Below are 20,445 nucleotides of genomic sequence, written 5' to 3'. Positions count from 1 at the left end.
TATATTTCACATATGAACAATTGTCATCCGTGCAAAATGTATGTAGTGGCTGTGTGACATGGCCTTAAGCAATCTCTGTGAGACAGATCAGGGAAACACATGAATAAAAATATTACTATAACTTCTTTAACTCAAAAAAAAAAAAAAAAGAATCGAATTTTGTGAAACCCGGATGTTATTTTTTACCATTTGAAACATAACAAAAACATTGTAAAATATGTACGATAGAAATTGTTTTGCGTGCATCCTACAGAAAACATTTTTTTCCTTTGATTTAGGATCTCTTGAAAAGAGCAAACTTAACACATTCATGTAAACTAAAGCCCTTTTATGACAAGAGGTCTTAAATCACAAGATCACATTGTACAAATGCTGTGCATCCAGACATATACCACTGTTAGTTTTGAAAGTTGTACACAATTGAAAAAACACATGTCAAAATAGAGTTGACAGAGAAAAAAAATTGCTATTGTTTCAATTATGATGAGTGACTAGAATAAGCTTCCGTTACAGTTTCTGAGCATGTTGTTACATCCTGTTTGAGAGGTCATATCGCCTGGAAGATTGTGCAAACACTTAAGGGCAAAGTGTTATATCTCTGAGACTTAGGTTCTGTGTGGAACTGCTGGTTGTTGCAGCTGATAAGCAGCACTTGGTTCTCAGTTGAGGTCAACTGACAATGAGGTGAAACTTCTGTCTTTCCATGATGCTCTGTCACGTTTGAAAACTTAATCTAAATATTTCTAAAGCTAAAACTCTACATTTACAAAAAAACACTACTTTTATCAGGACCTCACAACATTGGGAGCAGTGTTTTCAGCAGAAGCAGAGTGCCTGATCATTCAGGTGTACTGAGCAAGCAGAGGTTATCTTTTATGTTATTTTTAATGACTTGTACACAATAGCTTCCAGACTGCATCCACCCTTACCACTTGATCAGATGAAAGCTGATGAGCCTGAAGGGGAGTTTGAGTTTGGGGAAGAAGGAAGGTTCCAGAAGAGCCACCTGCGTTTACATTGCCTTCTCTGGTACATATAGTCCTCCTTGTCACGCTCTTTGCGAGCCCTTTGGTAGTGGTCATCTTCTTTCAAGTACCAAACGGGTGGCCAGCGATGTTTCTCAAAGTACTCCTGGTTGTCTGTGGGGGAAAAAATATATATTTTCGAAGTTTTGAAAATGCAGATTTCCAATAAAACCAAAATATCAAAGACATAAATCAGTAATTTTTTAGCCATCTTTTAGTGAGAAATTTGAATGTGGGCTGCACTTGGCCCACAGGAATAACTTTGGACATGCCTGGTCAACAAAAACTGTAGGTTAGCAGCAAGTTCAGCCTTAATGACAGGAAACGGTGTGTGACAGATCACAAATGCATTACCCGGAGACTTGGCTTTCATATCTCGGGGAAACTTGCGGCAGACACTGTTGTAGTTGGTGCAAATATGATGCAGACACCATCCTGCTAGCTGATGCGCACCATGGAACTGTCAAAACACAAACATGAAAGTGTCTTCTTTTTTTACATTGAAAACAACTGTACTCAGAAAACTGTTTTTACATCTTTATCAAATAAAGTGTTCAACATGTCTAATGTTTTAAAGATTGTACTAATAAATGAGGAGAATCCTTCTACCTGGGCCACATCCAGGTACACTAACACATCTCCATCAATGTCAGTCCCCATCATTGCTGCCTCTGTCAATACTGTTACAGTGTAGAGCTCTGAAAGACACAAAATATCACTAAGTTAAGCCCTAAGTTTTAGGTAGAACATATCCTGAGCTGGCTTGATCATAACTCATCCACATGCAGTACCTGTGAGTGCAACCAGGTGGGGGAGGCAAAGACGATTGGCTAGAACAATAAGTTCCATTGCATCTAGATCAGACCGTGAACAAAACCTCCCTGTGTAGAGATATTCCAGCACAGCTCTCATACAGCTGCGAGTCGTGTTGGGAAACAGCACCTTAGAGATCGAGGCACAACACATAGAAATGACTAAAGAACTCAGAGTTTTTCTTTATACATTTAAGAAGTAGACACACTTTCTGGGAAATGTGCCTTTCACTGAAAATATACATCTATGTAGAAATGTAGAGGCTCTGACAAAGAAAGGTATTCTCTCCACAGAAGGTTTTATTTATAAACAACCTAAAATCAGAGCTGAAAGTAAGCCTGTATGGCCCAGTACTGTGTACTGTGTACTGGCATAAGATTCTGTGATGATACACACTACCGGTGTAGGTACTGCAATAACCTTTCGGGGTCTTTTTGACTGAGGATAACATCACAATACAGTAGCCCTACTTGGACAAACTACGTAGCGTCGAGATCTGCACAGGCTCTACATATTTTTAGTTCACGTTTCCTTTTTGTAGCCTAAAGTTCTTCCCTCATAAGTTGTGTCTGACATTGTTCTTTGTAGTGTCTATAGAGAGATTTTGCCACAACCCGCTTTGTAAAAAGATCTGTGGCTGTTAGAATGAACCTGCTGCTCCACACGAACGAACAGTGTCTCAGAACAGAGCAGCTGGAGTGGCTTCGTGTTCACAGGCAGGGAAGGTGCTTTGTTATAGTGTGCGGTTCGGAGAAGGGTTCGGACCGCAGTCCGTTTGGCTGCAAATGCATTTAATAATAATCATAACAATAATAAAAGCATGTTTAGAAAATAATGTTGCTCTATGTCGGAGCTCTGTTTGTTTATAAAAGACTTCATAATATATCTTCTTCTATGGTAGTATCGTAATTTGTCTAGATCAATCACTAGATCTGATACGTTTTCGGACCAACGGACAGCCAATCACATAATGTGACGTCAGCACAACTCGAAGGACGGTTGTTGCGGCTGAATGGTTATGGTACCTACACCGGCAGAAAGGAGATCAGCTGTGTGGCCGGTCTTTTCTGCTTTAACACACATTCCAAACCAGCTGCAAGCAGATTCCACTGAAGTCAATAAAAAAAAGCTAGGATCTTTCTTGATAATGTCTCAACCATGCAATAACTTGAAAATGGTTTTGTCCGAAATCCCACCCAAACCCCTAACTACTAAAAAACTATATAGTGCGGCACTATGTAGTGCCCTGAATTTTAAAAGCAATTCAGACATCTTACTCGCTACTCTTATTTTTTTTTAACGGCGGATATGACATCATCGATTTCACGAATTTAAAATCTAATTAATATAAGCATTTTGCGACGATTACTTATGAGTCAACTGTCTTCTGAAGATAAAAACAAAATACTTTTTAAAAAAAACACGTAAATACATTTTTTGGCAAAAATTGTTCCGACAAAATGCATTGTGGTCTATATTCGCCGATCTAGTGAGCATCGATGCACACTGGTTTTTCGCAGAGTCTTCTGGGAAATCTTTAGGGCACTCGATTTTGGGATTGTAGATTCGGACAGCACTACGAAATGGCGAAATGGCGAACGCAAATAGTGCACTATACAGGGGTTAGGGTGGGAATTCGAACATAGTAAAAAATGTCTCTCCTGCCATGACCAGCCGCTGAGATCAGTCCGAAAAAGATGTTTGGCCTCGAAGGCCGTGTGATAAAAGTACCACCTCCTGTTCAATAGTTAAAAAGTAATTTTAATTGAGTGATGCAGAAAAACATCGTTCCCTTTCTCTGTGGTGGTTCGTTAGCCTTAGAAGGTAATTTGACTTTTGATCATTAACAATGAAAGTGTCTGAATCCCAGATTATCACTAGCGACATTGTAGTGTGTGTGTATTATTACAGTGAAACAAAATAAACTCTGTATGCTTCATCCTCTGGAAATCTAAATATTTCTTTGGACTTTATTTTGCTGTTTGACTTACCTCTTTGGTGCAGCTCTCCACAAAAGGCCCGCCAAACATAGCTGCCATCCAGTCACAACTAGAGATGAGTAGAGGCTTGTGGGCCATGATTGTCCCATCATCAAGCTTAAATACTACATCTGCAACATCCAGTTAAGGTAAGATCTCAAGCACATTCAAATTGTCTGTATCCAAAGCAAGACGAAAAAATAATCAGTAATTTTCACTCACCAGAAAATGTGCCTTTGGCCAAGCATTCTTTAACTCTGTTAGTTCGGCGCACATGGAAGGCTTTGGTGATTTCTTGATTCATGAAGGCTTCGTTGTTAAGTATGTTTGCCACCATCATCCGCAGATCAAAAACCTCCAGCAGCTCAGCAATGTGTGCAATTTGCATCAGCTCTTTTTCATTCTCATCCAGCTGACCAGAATACAGGTAGCGAAGTACTGCTCGAAATGGTCCCGGCTGCATGGACTGGTCCATGTGTACCACTGTCATGAGCCTGGGGCTGTATGTCACAGGATCATCCACCAGTTCCTCCTGAATGCTGACAAAGGCTCGACTCCAGGAGGAAAGTAGCCTTCCTCGTCTGCCTCCCTCTGAGTCTTTCAAGGTCCCATCACTGGTGCAGGCCCTAAGGTTGGCCCTGTCTCCATCATCGTTGATCTCGCAAACATCAAAGCTAGCAGCACGCATAAGCAGTTCTCTCCCAGAGGGAGGACCGCGGGGAGGCTTTTCAGTCTCCTCATTCTGTGTTTCCAATATAAAGAGGTCATAGAACTTTGAAGAAGATGTTGCCAAATATATCTTGTGTGCAAAGATTTTCTGTCGCTCTTGCAGCACCAGGATGACATCAGCACAGTGTGGGTCCTCCAGAAGACCTACTGGATGCTCCTCTGTAGTGGATGGGGGAGGAGGCACAGTGATTATAGGAGGGGGAGGTTTTGGAGGCAGGAAGGGCGCTTGAAGGAGAGGCCGCTGAACATTTCTGAGGTGAGATTTCCAAAACTGCAAATGTCGTCGTGAGATGAGGGCAGCTCGGATAGCATTATCAAAGACGTCCTTGACTCCAAACTGAGCTACAACACTAGTTTCATAATACGGGACCCCCAACTCTTTGGCCACCTCTCGGCCTCTCTCAGGAGGAAGGATCTCATTCGATTTTATGGGTCTGAAAAAAGTGTAAATGACTGAAGTCAATTTTTTTCTTTTTTAAATGGAAAATAAAAACGTAATTCGCTTAAAAAATAAAAAGACCACACTGATGTAAAACAAACAATTCTGAGTACCTTGCCAGAGGTCTCCTTGCCCTGTTCACTGCCTCCAAGTCTGCATAGCGCAGATCCAGCTGACAGCCGACCAAGATGACAGGTGCACGTGGGCAAAAGTGTTTGATCTCTGGGTACCACATGGTCTTCACGTGGTACAAGGAGTTGGGATTGGCGATTGAGAAGCATAGTACCACAACGTCAGACCTGTAGGAATCCAGAAGCTTAAAGTTTAACCCAGTCTGAAAAAAAGCACAGACTCATCCAGATCAATTACCTGCCGTATGCAAAACGCCGGTCCTTATGATGGTCCCCAAAAGTATCCCAGAGCCGGAGAGAAACACTAACATCGTCCACTACGTCTCTGGAGCGCTCTAATACCTAAATATAGAGAAAATGTTTAACTGATAATCAGCCACCAGTTTCTGTTCAGTAAACAACTGAACAAGTGCATGCAAGTAATCTTCTTAAAGGTTAAGGCTCTTGTTCTTACCTCTTGACATACTCTGTACTGGTCAATTGCCCAGACTGTGGGCACATGCGTAGCAAGTAGCTGGTACTGAGTCAGAGTTGCATTGCACGCCCTGGCACAGATAAGACGGGTCTTCCCGACTGCATTGTCTCCTACCACCACACATTTGATAGTTTCAACGTTTGGCCTCTCATAGTCCATATCAGAATCTGTCAACTGGGACCTGCAGAGATGATTAAGTTGCACAGAATGTTGCCATCAGATAGAAGTCTCAAAAATATTTAGGCCAACACACACACACAAGTTCTCATTTACTCTACGTCTTCTGCTACTGGAGCTTCAATGGACAGTCTTGTGACCTTTATGTGTTAATTCACAAGTTCATCATCCTGTTTCTTTAAAGTGACCCACAACCCAAAATAAATAAATGTGGATAAATAATTTAAAGAAACACTGAAGCACACCTTAAAAAATCTTCAAAAAAAGATCATTATATAAATAATAGGACAGTCAAGAAAATAACACTAAAAAGAAGGCGTCTACACGACTGTCTACTGTTGGTGACTGAATGCGGACACAATCCCAGCTATTTATGTCTGATAGCTTTTTCAGGCATGGATAAGCCTAAAATTCGCTTCGCCATGACTTTATTATAGTTAACATTATTGAGCTCAACATGCTGGCTGACCAATTTACTTCAGTGATATGAAGGGTGGGAATTAGTAATAAGACTAAATCTTGACTCCAGTAAAAAAAAAAAAAAAAAATCATGAGAAACATAAAAGCATCCAAACTCGTTTCCAAGGAAACCAATCAGCAATCTGTGTCAATGACACCACCTGAAATATGAAAGAAATTGTACATTTTAACAGTTGAACTCTGACTTATTGTGCACTAAAGCAGACTTTTAGTTAAGTTTTCTCGTGGTTGCTCACATGACACAAAGGTAGGTTTTTTTTTCATTCTTATTGTATTTTTTTGTGTACCTGAAAATCCCAACCCTTTGACAGCACAGTCCTATTAAAACAAAAACTATTTGTTCTCAAACAGATTAGAAAATACAAAAAAAAAAAAAAAAAACATCCTAAATCATTACTTTTGGTGACTCATTAATTAGAATAGACTAACTGCATACAGTGATGCTATGACTGACCTGTTATGGGTTAACAGCTGGTGTTTTTGAATGATGTCTTACGCTGCCATTCATAAAAATCTGCTGTTTTACTGACCACGCACGCGATCTACTGTCTTGTCTTCCATTTCTTGAGGCTTTAGCTGTTGTTGTGACCTTAATTGGACCTGCAGGACATTATTAACACCGCCTTAGTGTTGCTCATCTCTCGTGCCCTTTCTGACAAAGACTACTACTATACACTGCGCAACTCACGACTATATGACTTCTTAATCCGCACCCTCAGTTATCTTACAGTCCAAAAAATGGTTGCATCATCTGGCATCGGTCATGATGAGAAAGACAATAAAAGTGCATTTCCTACCGAAACAGCGATTAGCCCGTCCACCAACGAGACACTAGTCATGAGGCTTTGCTGCATTACACGTTATGTAACGCCCCGTCAGTGACTCCTGAGCCTGTGTATCCGGCTCCGAGCTACTCCATCGCCATACAAACCGCCAGGGATTAGAAAACGGATCGATAGTCATGAACGCCGCCAGCCATCCTTACCGCAACATAAGGAAGTGCTGCACCGGGCTGCTCAATAAAAGAGGTATAACGCAGCGCTCCATGGGAAGAGCTTTGCACCCGGTGGTCGTCCGTGTTTAGCTTCATCTTCGAGGCGAAATTGAATCAGGATTGCTGGAAATAGACGGCCGGGAGCAGATGCTGCGGGGAAAGTCCTTTAGATCAGAGCGATGGGCGAGACGGAAGAAGAGGGTGCTTTTTACGTGTGCGGCGGCTGTGCTGCAAAGAGAGCACGGCTCGTCATGGAGCCATCTCCTCTAACTGTAAGGCCTCAGCTAATAATAGGCGATGCAGGCGCACAGCCACAGAGAGAAGAAGGGAGGGTGGGAGGAAAACATTCATTACAAAACACTGATCCACTTTTAAAGCCCTCAAATCTCATTCCACAGCCCCGAAGGAGCCCAGATAGCCACCAAAGCAGCCCGAGCATGCTCTCATCACTGTGCTTTTTCCAGCTGGCACCATGAAAACTCACCATGACTCTTCTAACAACGTCTATACTGATTGTTAACTATGCTCTGACCAAATGAATAAAAAATCAGTTGTGCAGGAAATATAAAACTAGGGATGTAACGATTCATTTTAATGATTGTATTCATTTCATAATTTGTTGTTGACCATGTGATTGAAGAAGTCCATATTGGTTTGCTTGAACGATTCCATTCGATCCGATTCCCTGACCTAAAATCAATCCAGGACATCTTTAGCCAAAATTTCAATCAGTATTCCACATTCCTTGTATTTCTTGCAAGGCATTCAAGTGTAAATTAAATATGTGTACAAACAAACAAGTAAACAGAAAATTGTCATAAGAACAGGCAGACAGCTGGATCCATGGAGCAGGTTTATTATCTCAACTAAAAGTCCACAAAGTTAAGTCAGGGTCAGGCAGTCAGGGGTCAATCACGAGCATGACAGCATAAGAGAAGTAACAGGATCCAGGCGAGAGTCAGGGCAGGTGGCAGGCAAACAGGGTCAGGAACCAGATGATCAGGTCTAGCTATAACTCTTTGTAAGGAAGTCAGTGTGGCACAAACAGTCCTTCACACTAAGCTTCTCTCAGTGCAGAGCTTAAGTTTGCTATGGTTGAGTAATGAATGAGAGTCAGGTGTGCGGCATCCAGGAGGTGTGCGCTGGGGGTTGCTGGGGGAAGTATTAAGGCTAGAACTCTATTAACATTTATTAACAATTATATCACACTGTATGGCTCTATGTCTTTGCAAAATTCAAAGTGTTTCCACACATTGGACTGTAATAATAGCTTGATCATTTTTTGTTGCCATCACTTTTGTGTTTTGGCCCATGACCGTCAGAAATGGAAAGATTTCGTTGCTGACCTAAGTGTCTCAAGGCGTAAAAGGCAGTAAGAAGAAGAAGAACTTTTGTGTTGTCTGCTACTTGGTCGTTTTTACGTTCTAGTTAAATAAACCCACTGTACCTCAATCCAAATTACAGATTACAATCTGTATTTTCCAATATCAAGTGTAATCAAAATATTTCCATTTGAAACTATTTTTTAATGGTATAGGTTGATTCGATTAACAACTTGCCTCAGACAGATCAATTTGGTTGGGTTGTTGGAGTATAAATCAATTAATTGATTAACCCCTATACAAAATAAATACATATGTTACCCTTAAAAAGCGTGGACTTGTCTACCTAATTTCAACGCATAATTTATGACTATTCAAAAGTTGTGTTTTTGTTTTATGATGATGGCAGAAGATATAAAAAATCATCACATCTCATAAGAAGCTCCTTTAGTCACCGGATTTGTTGTTGCAGGAACCGTGACGACTGAACAAAACTGACTGACATTGTAAAGAGAAACGTTTTTTCAACTTGAAAGTGCTACAAAAATAGTAACTATTAGGAGATCATTAATTAATAAAATCCTTTTTAATATATATTAGTCTCTTTAATTTTTACCAAATGAAAACAGAACACACAAGAAAATACTAAATAATGATGAAAAAAATTCTTGAAGAACTCTTTTGAGAAAAGGAATTTACAGGTTATCACTGTCAAACTAAAAGTAAAAAAAAAACATTAAAATACAGTTCAGCATGCAATAGAAAATCACATACAGTATATTGTCAGGAACTGGTGGTATAGGACTGAATATGCAGGAAACCAAGCTGGATGGCAGAAACTTAAACATTTAATAACTAAACCTAAACACCCATGCAGAAACCTAAGAGTGACAAACTAGATGACCTGACAATGAAGAACTGAAAACCAGACACTTAAAAACACAGAGGGGGTATTTAGCTGAACGAAGACAGCTGTGGTTGATCACCACTAGTACTGCCAAGGTAAGCAGAACATGAGAAAAATCTAAAACATCACATACTTTAGATTAAAATTAAAAAAAAGTAGAAATAGGTTACTTACAGGTTACAAGTACTGACAGCCATTGGAAGACAATGATGAACAGCCAAGACTGTCAAGAAGAATTAGTTGCCCGCTCACTTTCCTGCATCAGTTCTGTGCACCAACTTACTCCAAGCAGGTCACAAAAGACTTTCCTCAGAACATTCTGGTGTATACACCTCTTATAGTTGCTCCAGTACCTGGGTAATCTGGGTACCATTGACCTTTGTACTGTAAGTTTTATTACTCTGCACTGCCAAAGCTGCTCTGAGCATGCAAGGAATGAAAAAGCTTAGTTTGTTAAGCTGATTTCCACAAGGATTGGTTTGTTAATGTTGAATTCTTAATAATATTTTAATGCATACTAAAAGTATTTTTTTAAATTTGATTTACTGACCTTTGTTACTCCAACAAGTACTGTAACCTCAAGGAAGCACAATCCAGTACTTTAGTACTTTTTCCCAAGTTCCCGAGGGTTGTGTCTGGACGGGTGTGATCATAAAGCCAAAAGCTCATTTATTCATGCAAATCCTGGAGACAAATGCAGGTGTAGCCTTGGGGCTGCAAGTAATGCGAATAATGAGCTGAAGTCTGATTAAAATGGTTTGGATACTCTGAAAGGAGGGACACAGTGATCATTTTGGTAAAAAAATGCAAGGTTTGGAGCTACCAGGAAAAAGGCCACAAAGGAGACCAAATAGGATGTTTCTGGTTGTAGTGAAGGAGGGTGGTTGGTGTGAGTGAGGGAGATGTGGAGAAGAGGGTTAGATGGAGGCAGATGATTCGTTGTAGCAATTCCTAAAGCAAGCAGACAAAGAAGTAGAACCATTTTATCAAGTCCATTCATTTTGGTGGTTCTGACAAAGAGAATAGCAGTGCTATGCTGTTATTTTACAGTAGGAGTGTTAAATAAATAAATAAATAAATAAATAAATAAACTGCAGTAAAAATATTTTCCACTAGATAGAGCTACTGAACTGCATTTCCCTTTCTGCATATCTAAGTTCGGAGAATTGATCATTGATTGGCATTTATACAGAAGGAAGGGAAAAACAAACTATACACAAAAAAGGGAACATCAGGTAAGAGGTTGCTGTTATACTTGTAAGGTTAACACAAAAACCTATTTTACAGGATTTAGTGTATTGATTTGACAGGGTAATATGAATATGAAACAATCTCCAAAAACTCTCAATAACAAGTCTTTTTATTTTTGATTTGAATCATTAATAAAAGACTAAGTCTTTAACTTGGATTTTTCACATTCCCTGCTATTAACTATAATAATACATACACAAACAGACAGAGAAATCAAATAATTATTTCTTTAAATGTTCTTTTTCCAATTTTGTGTTCTTTTTCATTCATTCCTTCATCAAAGATTACAATGATAGTTTTTTTCACTGACTGATTCACGAAGTGAAGCCAGGTATTGACTTGCTACACTTTACTTGAAATTGTGCAACAGCAGATGTAGGAATAAAATGTTGTGTAAGCTACAACCATGGATAACAGCAGCTAGTGTCAGAGTCCAGTCCAGTTCCAGATTGGGGTCTCTTGAGTCAGTCAGACACTCAAAGAAAGGATTGTTTCTGTTCCAGTGCTTGTGTTTTTTCCCATCTCTCTTTCTGACTTTTTTTCAATGGCTTCTGTGGAATCAAACCCCAAACCTTTCTCTCTAGGGCCCTACCAAGTTTCTGAAGACTGTGGCTTTCTCCTCAAGGAGCCTCTGGTAGGTGTAAAAGCTCTTGATAATTTTTGTAATCATTACCCAACAGTTACAATGAAATTCAGCTGTCTACTGTAGGAGTTTAAGTGAAAAAACAAAAACAAAAACAAAAAACAGGACTTTACATGTAAATGGGCAATTAAACAGAGTTACATAAATGGATGTTGAAATACAGGTAAACATATTTTGAAAAACTATGTAATATTTACAGTTTTTTTAATGGAGAAATAAAAGAGGTAAATCTGTCTGAAATTGTTTTGTTTGTTCTGTTACCTAAACTTTAGTACAACAAGCAGCAAAAGTTTTAATTTCACAACCCCTCCCCTTCCTTTTTGAATTTTTATTTACCAAGTTTAAGGTTAGTGTCCCCCTGATAAAAAAAAAAAAACGATAAACACAAGCTTTGCTAGCCCAAATCTATCAGCATTGTCGATTTTACATTAAACTTTCTCTAGTATGCCTTAACTTTAACTCAAATGTAGTTTGTTTTTTGTTTTTTGCTGAAACTGCATATTTTTGCAGCAAGAACTTCCACCTCATTACCAACCATGGATGGATATTGCCCGTCACATCCCAGAGCTTGTGCAAAGCCATGAGCTCCGCTCTGAGATCTACAAGGTAAAACAATTAGGACATGCAGAGTTTTTTTTTTTTAATGGAGAGATAATTCAGATTTGCTTTTCATCCTTAGATGCCGATGCTCAGCAGCGAATTTCTTCAGAATGAAAAAGAGTTACGGCTGGCACACCTGGTCCTTAGCATGATGACCATGGGTTATGTTTGGCAGGAAGGAGAGAAAGACACGGTTGAGGTAACTTTGCCCTGTTCTTTTTCTCTCATGCCTTTGATTTACTTAACTTAATATAGTTGTCAACAAGGTTGTTTTTGTTTTATATTTATTTTTTATTTAAGACACTGCCATGCAACCTGGCTGTTCCACTTTGGAATGTGTCACAAAGCTTAGGACTTCCCCCAATTCTCACTCATGCAGATGGGGTACTGGCAAACTGGATGAAGAAAGATCCAGAGGGGTATGGTGACTCTATTCTTTGTCATTGTACTGTTTAGATTGCACATGAAACCAAATCCCTTTTTTGTTGGTTTAACTCCCTCTTTGAATCATTTTTTCCAGGCCTTTCAGCATGGAGTAAGTACATTTTTAATTACCTGTACTTGATTTATTTTCAATTACCATGAATTTTTTTTTCTAAATAAACTTTATTATCGATTTTCTTTGGCACCACACAGGAACTTGGAGTTGCTGATCAACCTGCCAGGGGGAGACAGTGTCAGAGGTTTTTTCTTGGTCACTCTGCTGGTGGAAGTGGCAGCAGTTCCTGCAATCAAGGTGAAACGAAAAACACTACAAACAGCTCAGATCATGTCATGGGCACAAATTGTATAGAAAAATACCTGAGAAAGTCTTACATAAATGGTACTGTGTACCTTTATTATAGAACATTCCTGTTGTCATTAATGGTGTCAGGTGTGGTGACACCAATGCTGTGGTCCAAGCCTTGGAGAACATCAGCCAGTCTATACAGGATATGACTGATGCACTGAAACTGATGCATGGTATTGATTCAGACGTATAATAAAAGTCATTCAATCTTACCTCTATTAATGTATACATTATAATCTGTCTTTTAGTGTATGTTGATCCTTCAGTCTTCTATGGCATCATGAGGATTTTCCTGTCTGGGTAAAGAAAATTATTTTTCTATCAAATGTAATTGTTACAGTTAAAGGCAGCCTATCTGTATGCCAGCTATGTGTACTTTCAGGTGGAAAGACAATCCTTCCATGCCAAAGGGGTTAATATATGAAGGGGTTCAGAAAGAGCCAATGGAATATTCTGGAGGAAGTGCAGCACAAAGCAGTCTGCTGCACTGCTTTGATGAGCTTCTTGGCATCAAACATGAAGAAAGTAGCAGTAAGCCAGTTCATTGTTTTTCTAATAACAGCTACATAAAAATGTGATTCATTAGCTGCAATGACCTCATGTTTCTTTTTGTTTATTTGTTTGTTAGGTTCCTTTCTAAACCGTATGAGGGACTACATGCCGCCTGCACATAAGCAACTGATTCAGGACATCTCTTATCAACCTTCCTTGAAGAGTTTTGTCCAGCAGCAGAACTGTGGGCACCTAAAGCAGACCTATCACCTCTGTGTTTCAAAGCTGTTGGCTTTACGCAACTACCACATCACTGTTGTGAGCCGATTCATCACAGTACCTGCTGCCCGCACTCGGCAACTACGAAAGCAGAGCCAAGACCTGGAAGATGAAACGGTCACCAGAGCCCCCATCGCCCTGGAGGAGAGGGGAACCGGTGGCTCCGGCATCATGAACTTCCTAAAAACAGTGAGGGACCAAACTAAAGATGCCTTTATCCCCGAGACAAGTTGAGATTAAAACTGCAAAACAGAGAGGAACTGGAATCACAAAGAGCAATAAGTCATTTAAAAGTGGCAACAAATTAAATCTGATATCTTTTATTATTAACAACATGGAAAGTTACTTGTCCTCTTGGGAATTTAAACAAATATTTTGTCGTCATTCCTCCAAATCCAAGCCAAACCATCTCTATTGTCTTCCACTGGACTCAATTTCTTATTTAATGTAAAATAAAATAAACAAAAATGTGTCAGGCCTCTGATTGTCATGGTTTAATCACATGTGGGCCTCGGACGAGACAGAATTTTAAATGAAGTGTGAAAGTGCAAAAACAAAACAAAAACAACAATTAAAAATGTGGCAAACTAAAGTGCCGGAGATCACTGCCAGTTACATGCAAAGCAAAAATGAATTTTATAGGTTTTAGCTGTTGAAATTATTACAGTAAAAGAACAGTGCAATACCAAAGGAAGCCACAACGGGGCACAAAAAGGCAACTTAATCTGTGAGAGAGGAAGCACTTTTCAGATCTTTTAACAGAGAACATTGGTTAATGATGGAAAACAAAGCCTAGTCACTGATATATCCCTGTCAAACACAACTGACCTGCTAACAATACAGTCACATCTTCATAATCAAACACTGCCTTTTATGAATGCCCTGAAATCCACACTGCCCACATCGAAGCGCGAACAGGCCAGAACATAACCTGTCCATGGCTAAAATGAATCCTTCTTTGTAGAGTTTTAGCCCTGCAGAGTAGCTTTATGAGAAGGTTGATGTGTCTAAGCACAATGAACAATGGAGAAAAGAGATGCATCACCAGTCTGAATGGTTACCTCAGCTCTTCTGCCCTCTTCCTACAACCCACATCCAGCCCTCACATGCCCTACAGTACTTCCTGGACTGAGTGTGTGGAAAACCCAGTGCAATGAAGGGATGGATTGTGCCATGAATGGCTCATGCTGTGTAATCTTCACCTTCACTGGCTCATCCCCACTGGTTTTTCATTACAATAACAGCCTTACAAGATCTGATAAGACAAAAAAGGGCAATAAAACACAACAGTTTCCCTCAATGTGAGCAATCTGCAATATCTCATCCTGCTTTTTGCATGCTGGTCAGCATGGAAAATTACAGAAAGAAGGAGAAAACAGTCACGTATGTTGGACTGTCTTGCAAAAGTTAAGATTTTTGGATACTCTGTTAAGACATTACTCCTTTAATAATTTTTTTCCTTGTTAATGAAGAGACAGTAAGGTCTCCAGATAGGAGGCTAAAGGTCAACAGTAACTACACAGGGGTGTAGTGGAGAGATCAGTGGTGGGGAGAAAAAAAACAGCCTGTTCATATTATGGAGATCTGATTAGAGCGTTCTTCCACAGCCAAAGCAAATAATCCCTTTCCTTATTGCCATGTATGTGGAGGACTCCCTGACAACCCAATGGTAAACAGACACAATCTCTAAGGATATCTTCATTGTGTAGTTGGGGCTTGGCGTCCACCTCCACTGCAGTTTCATCTTGTATCGCATGGGTGGTTTCAGTGTAGGACATGACACGTTCACACACCTGCTTTGCAAATCAATTGCACTACATGAATACAATTGTGTGATGTATAAGGATTCCCACACAAAGGATTTTTTTCTTATTAAGACTAATGTTTTTACTATAATCCACCCAGATGACAGAGAGCAGACAGGATTAAAGTTGATGGTTGTCATGTGTAACTTAAAGCTTGGACGATTGAATATCCATACATGGCAGTTAACCGCAGGATATCCTGGATTCTGGTATTTCAAAACTGCATTAGGGATGCTGCCTCTTGTGTCAAGCCAAGGAAAGCTGTAAAAAATTGTTCTCGCCCTGGAAAGTGAATGGATTCAACGGCAGCAGGGAAATTCAGATTGTCTTTGACACACACACCACAGGTGTCACTGGTAATTATGCTCTGAATGAGCAGCACAGTAGGTTACTGGGTGGTTTCTTTTATTTTCCACTCATCTTAAGTTCCATGTTTTTGACAAAAACCGGAGAACACAACAAAGTGGAATTATTCATCATTCTCTAACAGGAAACACATATGATTGAATTGGGTTACAAATAAGCAATAATCATATTATCTTGACAAAGTATGGTGTAGATGTCCTAAGGCTACAGCTTCTTAATTTACATTGGCTTAGTTAGATAAACAAAATTAAAATATGTTTGAAAATATTACTTATTTCTCAATTAACTTTCTGTAGCACAACTATTTATCTGGGAGTGTTTTTGCCCTTGGCTGTTGTTTAATGACTGATTTACACATTACAAAGGTAATTTACAATATTCTAAAACTTTAAATCCTTGCCTTACAAAAGCGGACACTAAAACAAAAAAATGGAGCTAACTATCTCTCTGTTGTGTGTTTTCAAAAACATACTTCTAGCTACTGGTTATCATTTAACCCTTGTGCTATCCTAGGCACTTTAACATTGGGAGTTGGGTCATCTAGACCCACTAGACAGTGCGCTGAACCTTGTTTTTCAATGGTTTGTGATCTTCACTGGTGTCCATGAATTGCTTGAAATCCTCTTCACCTTTATCCACCTTTGTCATGGTACGAATAACACGTCAATGTAAGGGTGGGGTCATAAGATACAAGGGTTATTAGCAAGATAAACTCATGTCTCACATCCACAGTCTTTATTTCAGTTAGACAACTTGTGCAGTAAAGAAGATTTATTTCCATATTTCTTTTAGTTTGGCATAAAGCTCCGTTCAGATACATAAAACAAAGATCTCCATAGAAAACTTTGGGTATTGAACTACCCCTAACGGAGCTCACAGGTGGAAGCCGGGGAGGAGGGTGGGGTGATGAACGTAGAGCTCGTGGAAATGGAAGAAGGATTGGACCGCACACCTGGAACTTAAGTAGGACGCTAAACAGGTGAGTTAATTCGACTGAACCGCCCGCGGGAAGGAGTTACCAGGTAAACACACTGCTCGAGTTGCCTGCCTGAAATACTCCCAGGGTTGTTCATATCATTCCATCAAGCACAAATACCTTCTTGTACCTCGTTTGAGCATTTTGGGAGAACAGCTTAAAGCGCTTTGATGTAATCAGCACACAACAATTGTATCGCTACCTCACTCAGCCACACCAAAGTGGTATGCCCACATGAGCGCTGGAAAAAAAGAAGGTGTCATGGTTAAAGCCATCTTGAAAGGCAACTTTTCAGGTGTCGAATTACTGAGATGACAATCTGGAAGATTTTAGTCAGATGACTTGTCTAAATTGACAGGATATGAGAGCCTTGTGACGTTCTGTTGAGCAGGTCCAGCTTCATTACACAGATACTGTCAGATCTGTTGCTGGCAGATTTTCTCTGCCGTTACAAGATTAATGTACTCGTGGCTGTGTTTCTTTCTATCTGTGTAGATGACGCAGATTGCTGTCTTGAACTTTACCCTGAATTCCAGAGATTTTTGTTTTTATTTGAACGATATTAAAACTGAAGACGTAAAAATACATGTGCCACTGTTTTATTCACAACAAAATCATGTAATGTCACAGAAATGTCCCAGTTTATGACAAAAATAAACTTATTTTAACTGCTATGAGTTTACTTGTTGGGCAACAAATGAAAATAAAATGTCTGAGATTTTAAAAATATTTAACAGGGAAAATATTTAAGCACCAATTAAGTTCAAATACATTAGATTTGTAACATGTTTGTATGTGGAAGAAAGTCTCAGGAAAAGCGGAGTTGCTCGGAAATAGATGTGTGCAGAAGCTTTTCAAAAGTTAAAGAGATTCATTCCAGACTTCTTCAAATTGACATTTGTAAAATGTAAAAAGATTTCTGTGGTTTATGGTGTCTGATACGTCACACGTCCCCCTTCTCTTTGAGACTGATTTGAGGTTGAAAGTATGTGGAATGATGTCAGTTCACCAGGTAACCACTAGCTGGCTTCCGTCATAAAGCAAGAATTAAATTACTTCAATGTAAAATAACCCAATTTAAAAAAAAAAAGAAAAAAAGAAAGGAAGCTATAACATCTTTTTTCTTGTATTTTGCGTTGATGTCAAGGAGTTTATGTTTGGGGCTGCACAGGGGTAAGCACTTTCACCTTACAGCAAGAAGGCACTGGTTCAAATCCCAGCTGGGTCCTTTCTATGTCAAGTGTAAATATTCTCCCTGTGCATGTGTGGGTTTTGTCCAGGAACTCTGGTGTCCTACCACAGACAAAAACACGTTTTAGTATTGATTAAGGGTGATTCTAAATTGTCCCTAGGTGTGAATGTGAGTCTGTGGTCCTTCAACATACTTCCAATATGTTCATTGTGAACCCTGTCCCTAACCCAATAGTACTTGGTATAGGAGCAAGCCTGTTAGCCCAAGAGGGATCAAGTGGGTTTGGAAGATGGACAGATTGAGTTTAAGTGTTGAATTACCCTACAGCCTACATTCCTGACCTAAACTCCTTCATAAAATCTTCCACTCAGGGAAGACGTTCTCCACTTAATGGTCAAACCTCCCTGTTCTGGTTGAGAACCATGCCCTTTGGGTCCCACAAGCCAGTCAGACTTGACAGGACTCCTTCTTCAGCCTGAAGGCATATTTTATTTCTAGCAACCACTATCGGGCTTGTAGATTGCTGTCCCGACTAGCACCAGAGGCCTCAAACACTTGCATTGACAGTGAAAGTGGGAAAAAATTGTTCACTCACATCCTGTCAAGCTTCTTTCTTTACCTGTTTGAAGTTGTCCTGGATCTAGGAGTGGAAAAAACATGTGACAGTGGGCTCAGTCAGGTGTTCCCAACAGGCTTTCACAATACATTTAAGTCTGTTGGTCTTCCTTATCCGTCAGCAAATCCAACTCAACACCAGGTGAAGATTGATTAAAGGTTTTGCTCCTTTCTAAACCAAAGTGTGCAAGACAGACGTCCGGAGATCATATGACACAATTACCAACTCCAAAATTACCACAACTATACAAGATGACACAACTAAACTTGGATCACTTTCTTTTGCTTCTCCTGAAAACTTTAAGACAGCAGAGTACTGTGCACTCCTGCTTTGCCACAGTCCAGAGGCACATGAACACATCCCTCTCATTCACACGGGTGAACCTCAACACATGAGTTGGTGGACTTTGTGAACACCCACACCAGTTTGCTGCTTTTTATCAAGGGCAATTTTTGAGTGAAAGAGAATCAAACCCTTCTTGTGTAGTTGGGTTTCAGAGCCCAAACTATGCATGGAGGCAAGTCTGAATATGTCTAACTTTCACCATTCAGCCTCTCGTAGAAAGCGCGGCTCTTTCACGCTCAGTTAGGTGCTATTATCCTGACAGTGGAAAGTTCCTTTCCAATGACTGAGTTACCCGCTCACATGACACAGCCCCTTGTGGTCCATCCTGAGGGCGTGAGCCTACGAGAAGAAAATCCAACGAAGTTTTGTCGGAATGAGGCTGGCTGAGTCCATTATACTGTTATTAATGAAATATTGGCTTGTGCACTTTGAATGTCTCTTAGTTTTGGTTCTCTTCAAACTTATAAGACAAACATCCCAGTTTTCTGGAACTCAGGTTGGTTTCAGTCAATCTCAGTGGATGCAGAAACATTTCAATTGGTAAAAGTAAGGGTTTCATTCAGGGTTTCTTTTGGCTGTTGCCAGATCTTCTTCTGTGTTTTATGTTAGAGTATACATTTAGATTGTGTGGTTTTATGCATCACATGCGACTTGCTTTCCTTAGTTAGTATTACAAATTTATTGAGTATTCTACCAGCCTTCTGCTTGGTAATCCTGCAGTTGAATTGTCCCCCGCCACAGCACCATTCCTGACAGCATGCTGGCATGCATGTATGTAATTATTCATGGCGTCCATAGTCATCTCCTCTGTGTGATCTGCTGGAAGCAGATGTGACTAAACACTCTGAGCTGCACAGTCCATCAATAGAGGAGCTAAGCTCTGCTGTTCCAGCGATGTGCAAGGGTGGGACTTGTTTTCTATAGGGGTGATACTTTGGCTGTCATTCTCTGATACTTCACAAATGAGTGGACATCCCAGCAAAGAGCTGTCCTTTCACAAATCCATTCAGTTCATACAAACTAAGAAAAAAAAAAAGAAATAACCCCCCACTCCATTAAATGATAATTACATTCAAATTCAGCTCAAACATTTACAGTATTATTAATCCACAAGAGGGAAATTAGAAGCCGCAATTGATTTTTTTAAAATATTGTTTCTAGAGCTATTGTAGGTTGTCATAGCTGTGTGCAAGAATGATCTCCTGCAGTGTTGCAATGCATCTTTACTGCACAATCAACTATAGAGGTTCCAGGTCAGAACCCAAATCAGACCCAAATCTTTATAAGTATGCTTAACCTTTTTGATTGCTATGAGGTTGTCACCTCACCAGGAGACCTCACATGTGACAACTATTAGAAGGGCTAGGACTTTTTTTTAAACTACAATTTGCTTTGCCCCTGGTTCCATCTTTAGTCCAGTCTGTTATCCAGGTTAAGATCAAGATCTCTTTAGAGGAACATGAGATGATTGTTTCCACACCCTGTTGCAAAGTGCTCCACTAGTCCTTTGACTCTTATAATCATTTTTGACAATGCAAAAATTTCACAAAGTTCACATTTGTTCACATCATATTAATACACAATAGATTGATTGCTAATAACTAAATAGAAGTCAGTTA

At 39.7% G+C, this 20,445-nt stretch overlaps 2 protein-coding genes across 6 annotated transcripts; one reads left to right on the top strand and one right to left on the bottom strand.

Annotated features, from left to right (window-relative positions):
* Positions 1 to 7,937, bottom strand: rhobtb2 (Rho related BTB domain containing 2). 5 transcript variants are annotated; one of them, XM_011479316.3, is made up of 11 exons: positions 7,046 to 7,576; positions 6,703 to 6,848; positions 5,571 to 5,772; positions 5,355 to 5,458; positions 5,099 to 5,284; positions 4,040 to 4,980; positions 3,830 to 3,948; positions 1,817 to 1,967; positions 1,635 to 1,723; positions 1,380 to 1,485; positions 1 to 1,139 (listed from the first exon to the last, which is right to left on the bottom strand). In XM_011479316.3, the coding sequence occupies exons 3-11, from the start codon at positions 5,748 to 5,750 to the stop codon at positions 937 to 939; spliced, it is 2,079 nt and encodes a 692-aa protein (XP_011477618.1). In that variant the 5' UTR covers positions 5,751 to 5,772; positions 6,703 to 6,848; positions 7,046 to 7,576; the 3' UTR covers positions 1 to 936. The 5 variants fall into 5 exon arrangements, with proteins under 5 accessions (XP_011477618.1, XP_020561696.1, XP_011477616.1 ...); XM_020706037.2 differs by having other exon boundaries at positions 7,234 to 7,576; XM_011479314.3 differs by lacking the exon at positions 6,703 to 6,848 and having other exon boundaries at positions 7,234 to 7,937.
* Positions 7,938 to 11,125: 3,188 nt separating this feature from the next.
* LOC101167965 (indoleamine 2,3-dioxygenase 2) lies at positions 11,126 to 14,005 on the top strand. Its single transcript, XM_004072476.4, has 10 exons — positions 11,126 to 11,356; positions 11,876 to 11,971; positions 12,045 to 12,164; positions 12,266 to 12,384; positions 12,486 to 12,500; positions 12,602 to 12,701; positions 12,811 to 12,928; positions 13,004 to 13,055; positions 13,138 to 13,286; positions 13,384 to 14,005. The coding sequence occupies exons 1-10, from the start codon at positions 11,267 to 11,269 to the stop codon at positions 13,758 to 13,760; spliced, it is 1,236 nt and encodes a 411-aa protein (XP_004072524.1). The 5' UTR covers positions 11,126 to 11,266; the 3' UTR covers positions 13,761 to 14,005.
* Positions 14,006 to 20,445: the final 6,440 nt, after the last annotated feature.

Source organism: Oryzias latipes, chromosome 9 (assembly GCF_002234675.1).
Source record: "Oryzias latipes chromosome 9, ASM223467v1".
Lineage (NCBI taxonomy): Eukaryota > Metazoa > Chordata > Actinopteri > Beloniformes > Adrianichthyidae > Oryzias > Oryzias latipes.
This window is presented reverse-complemented; position numbering and strand designations above follow the sequence as displayed.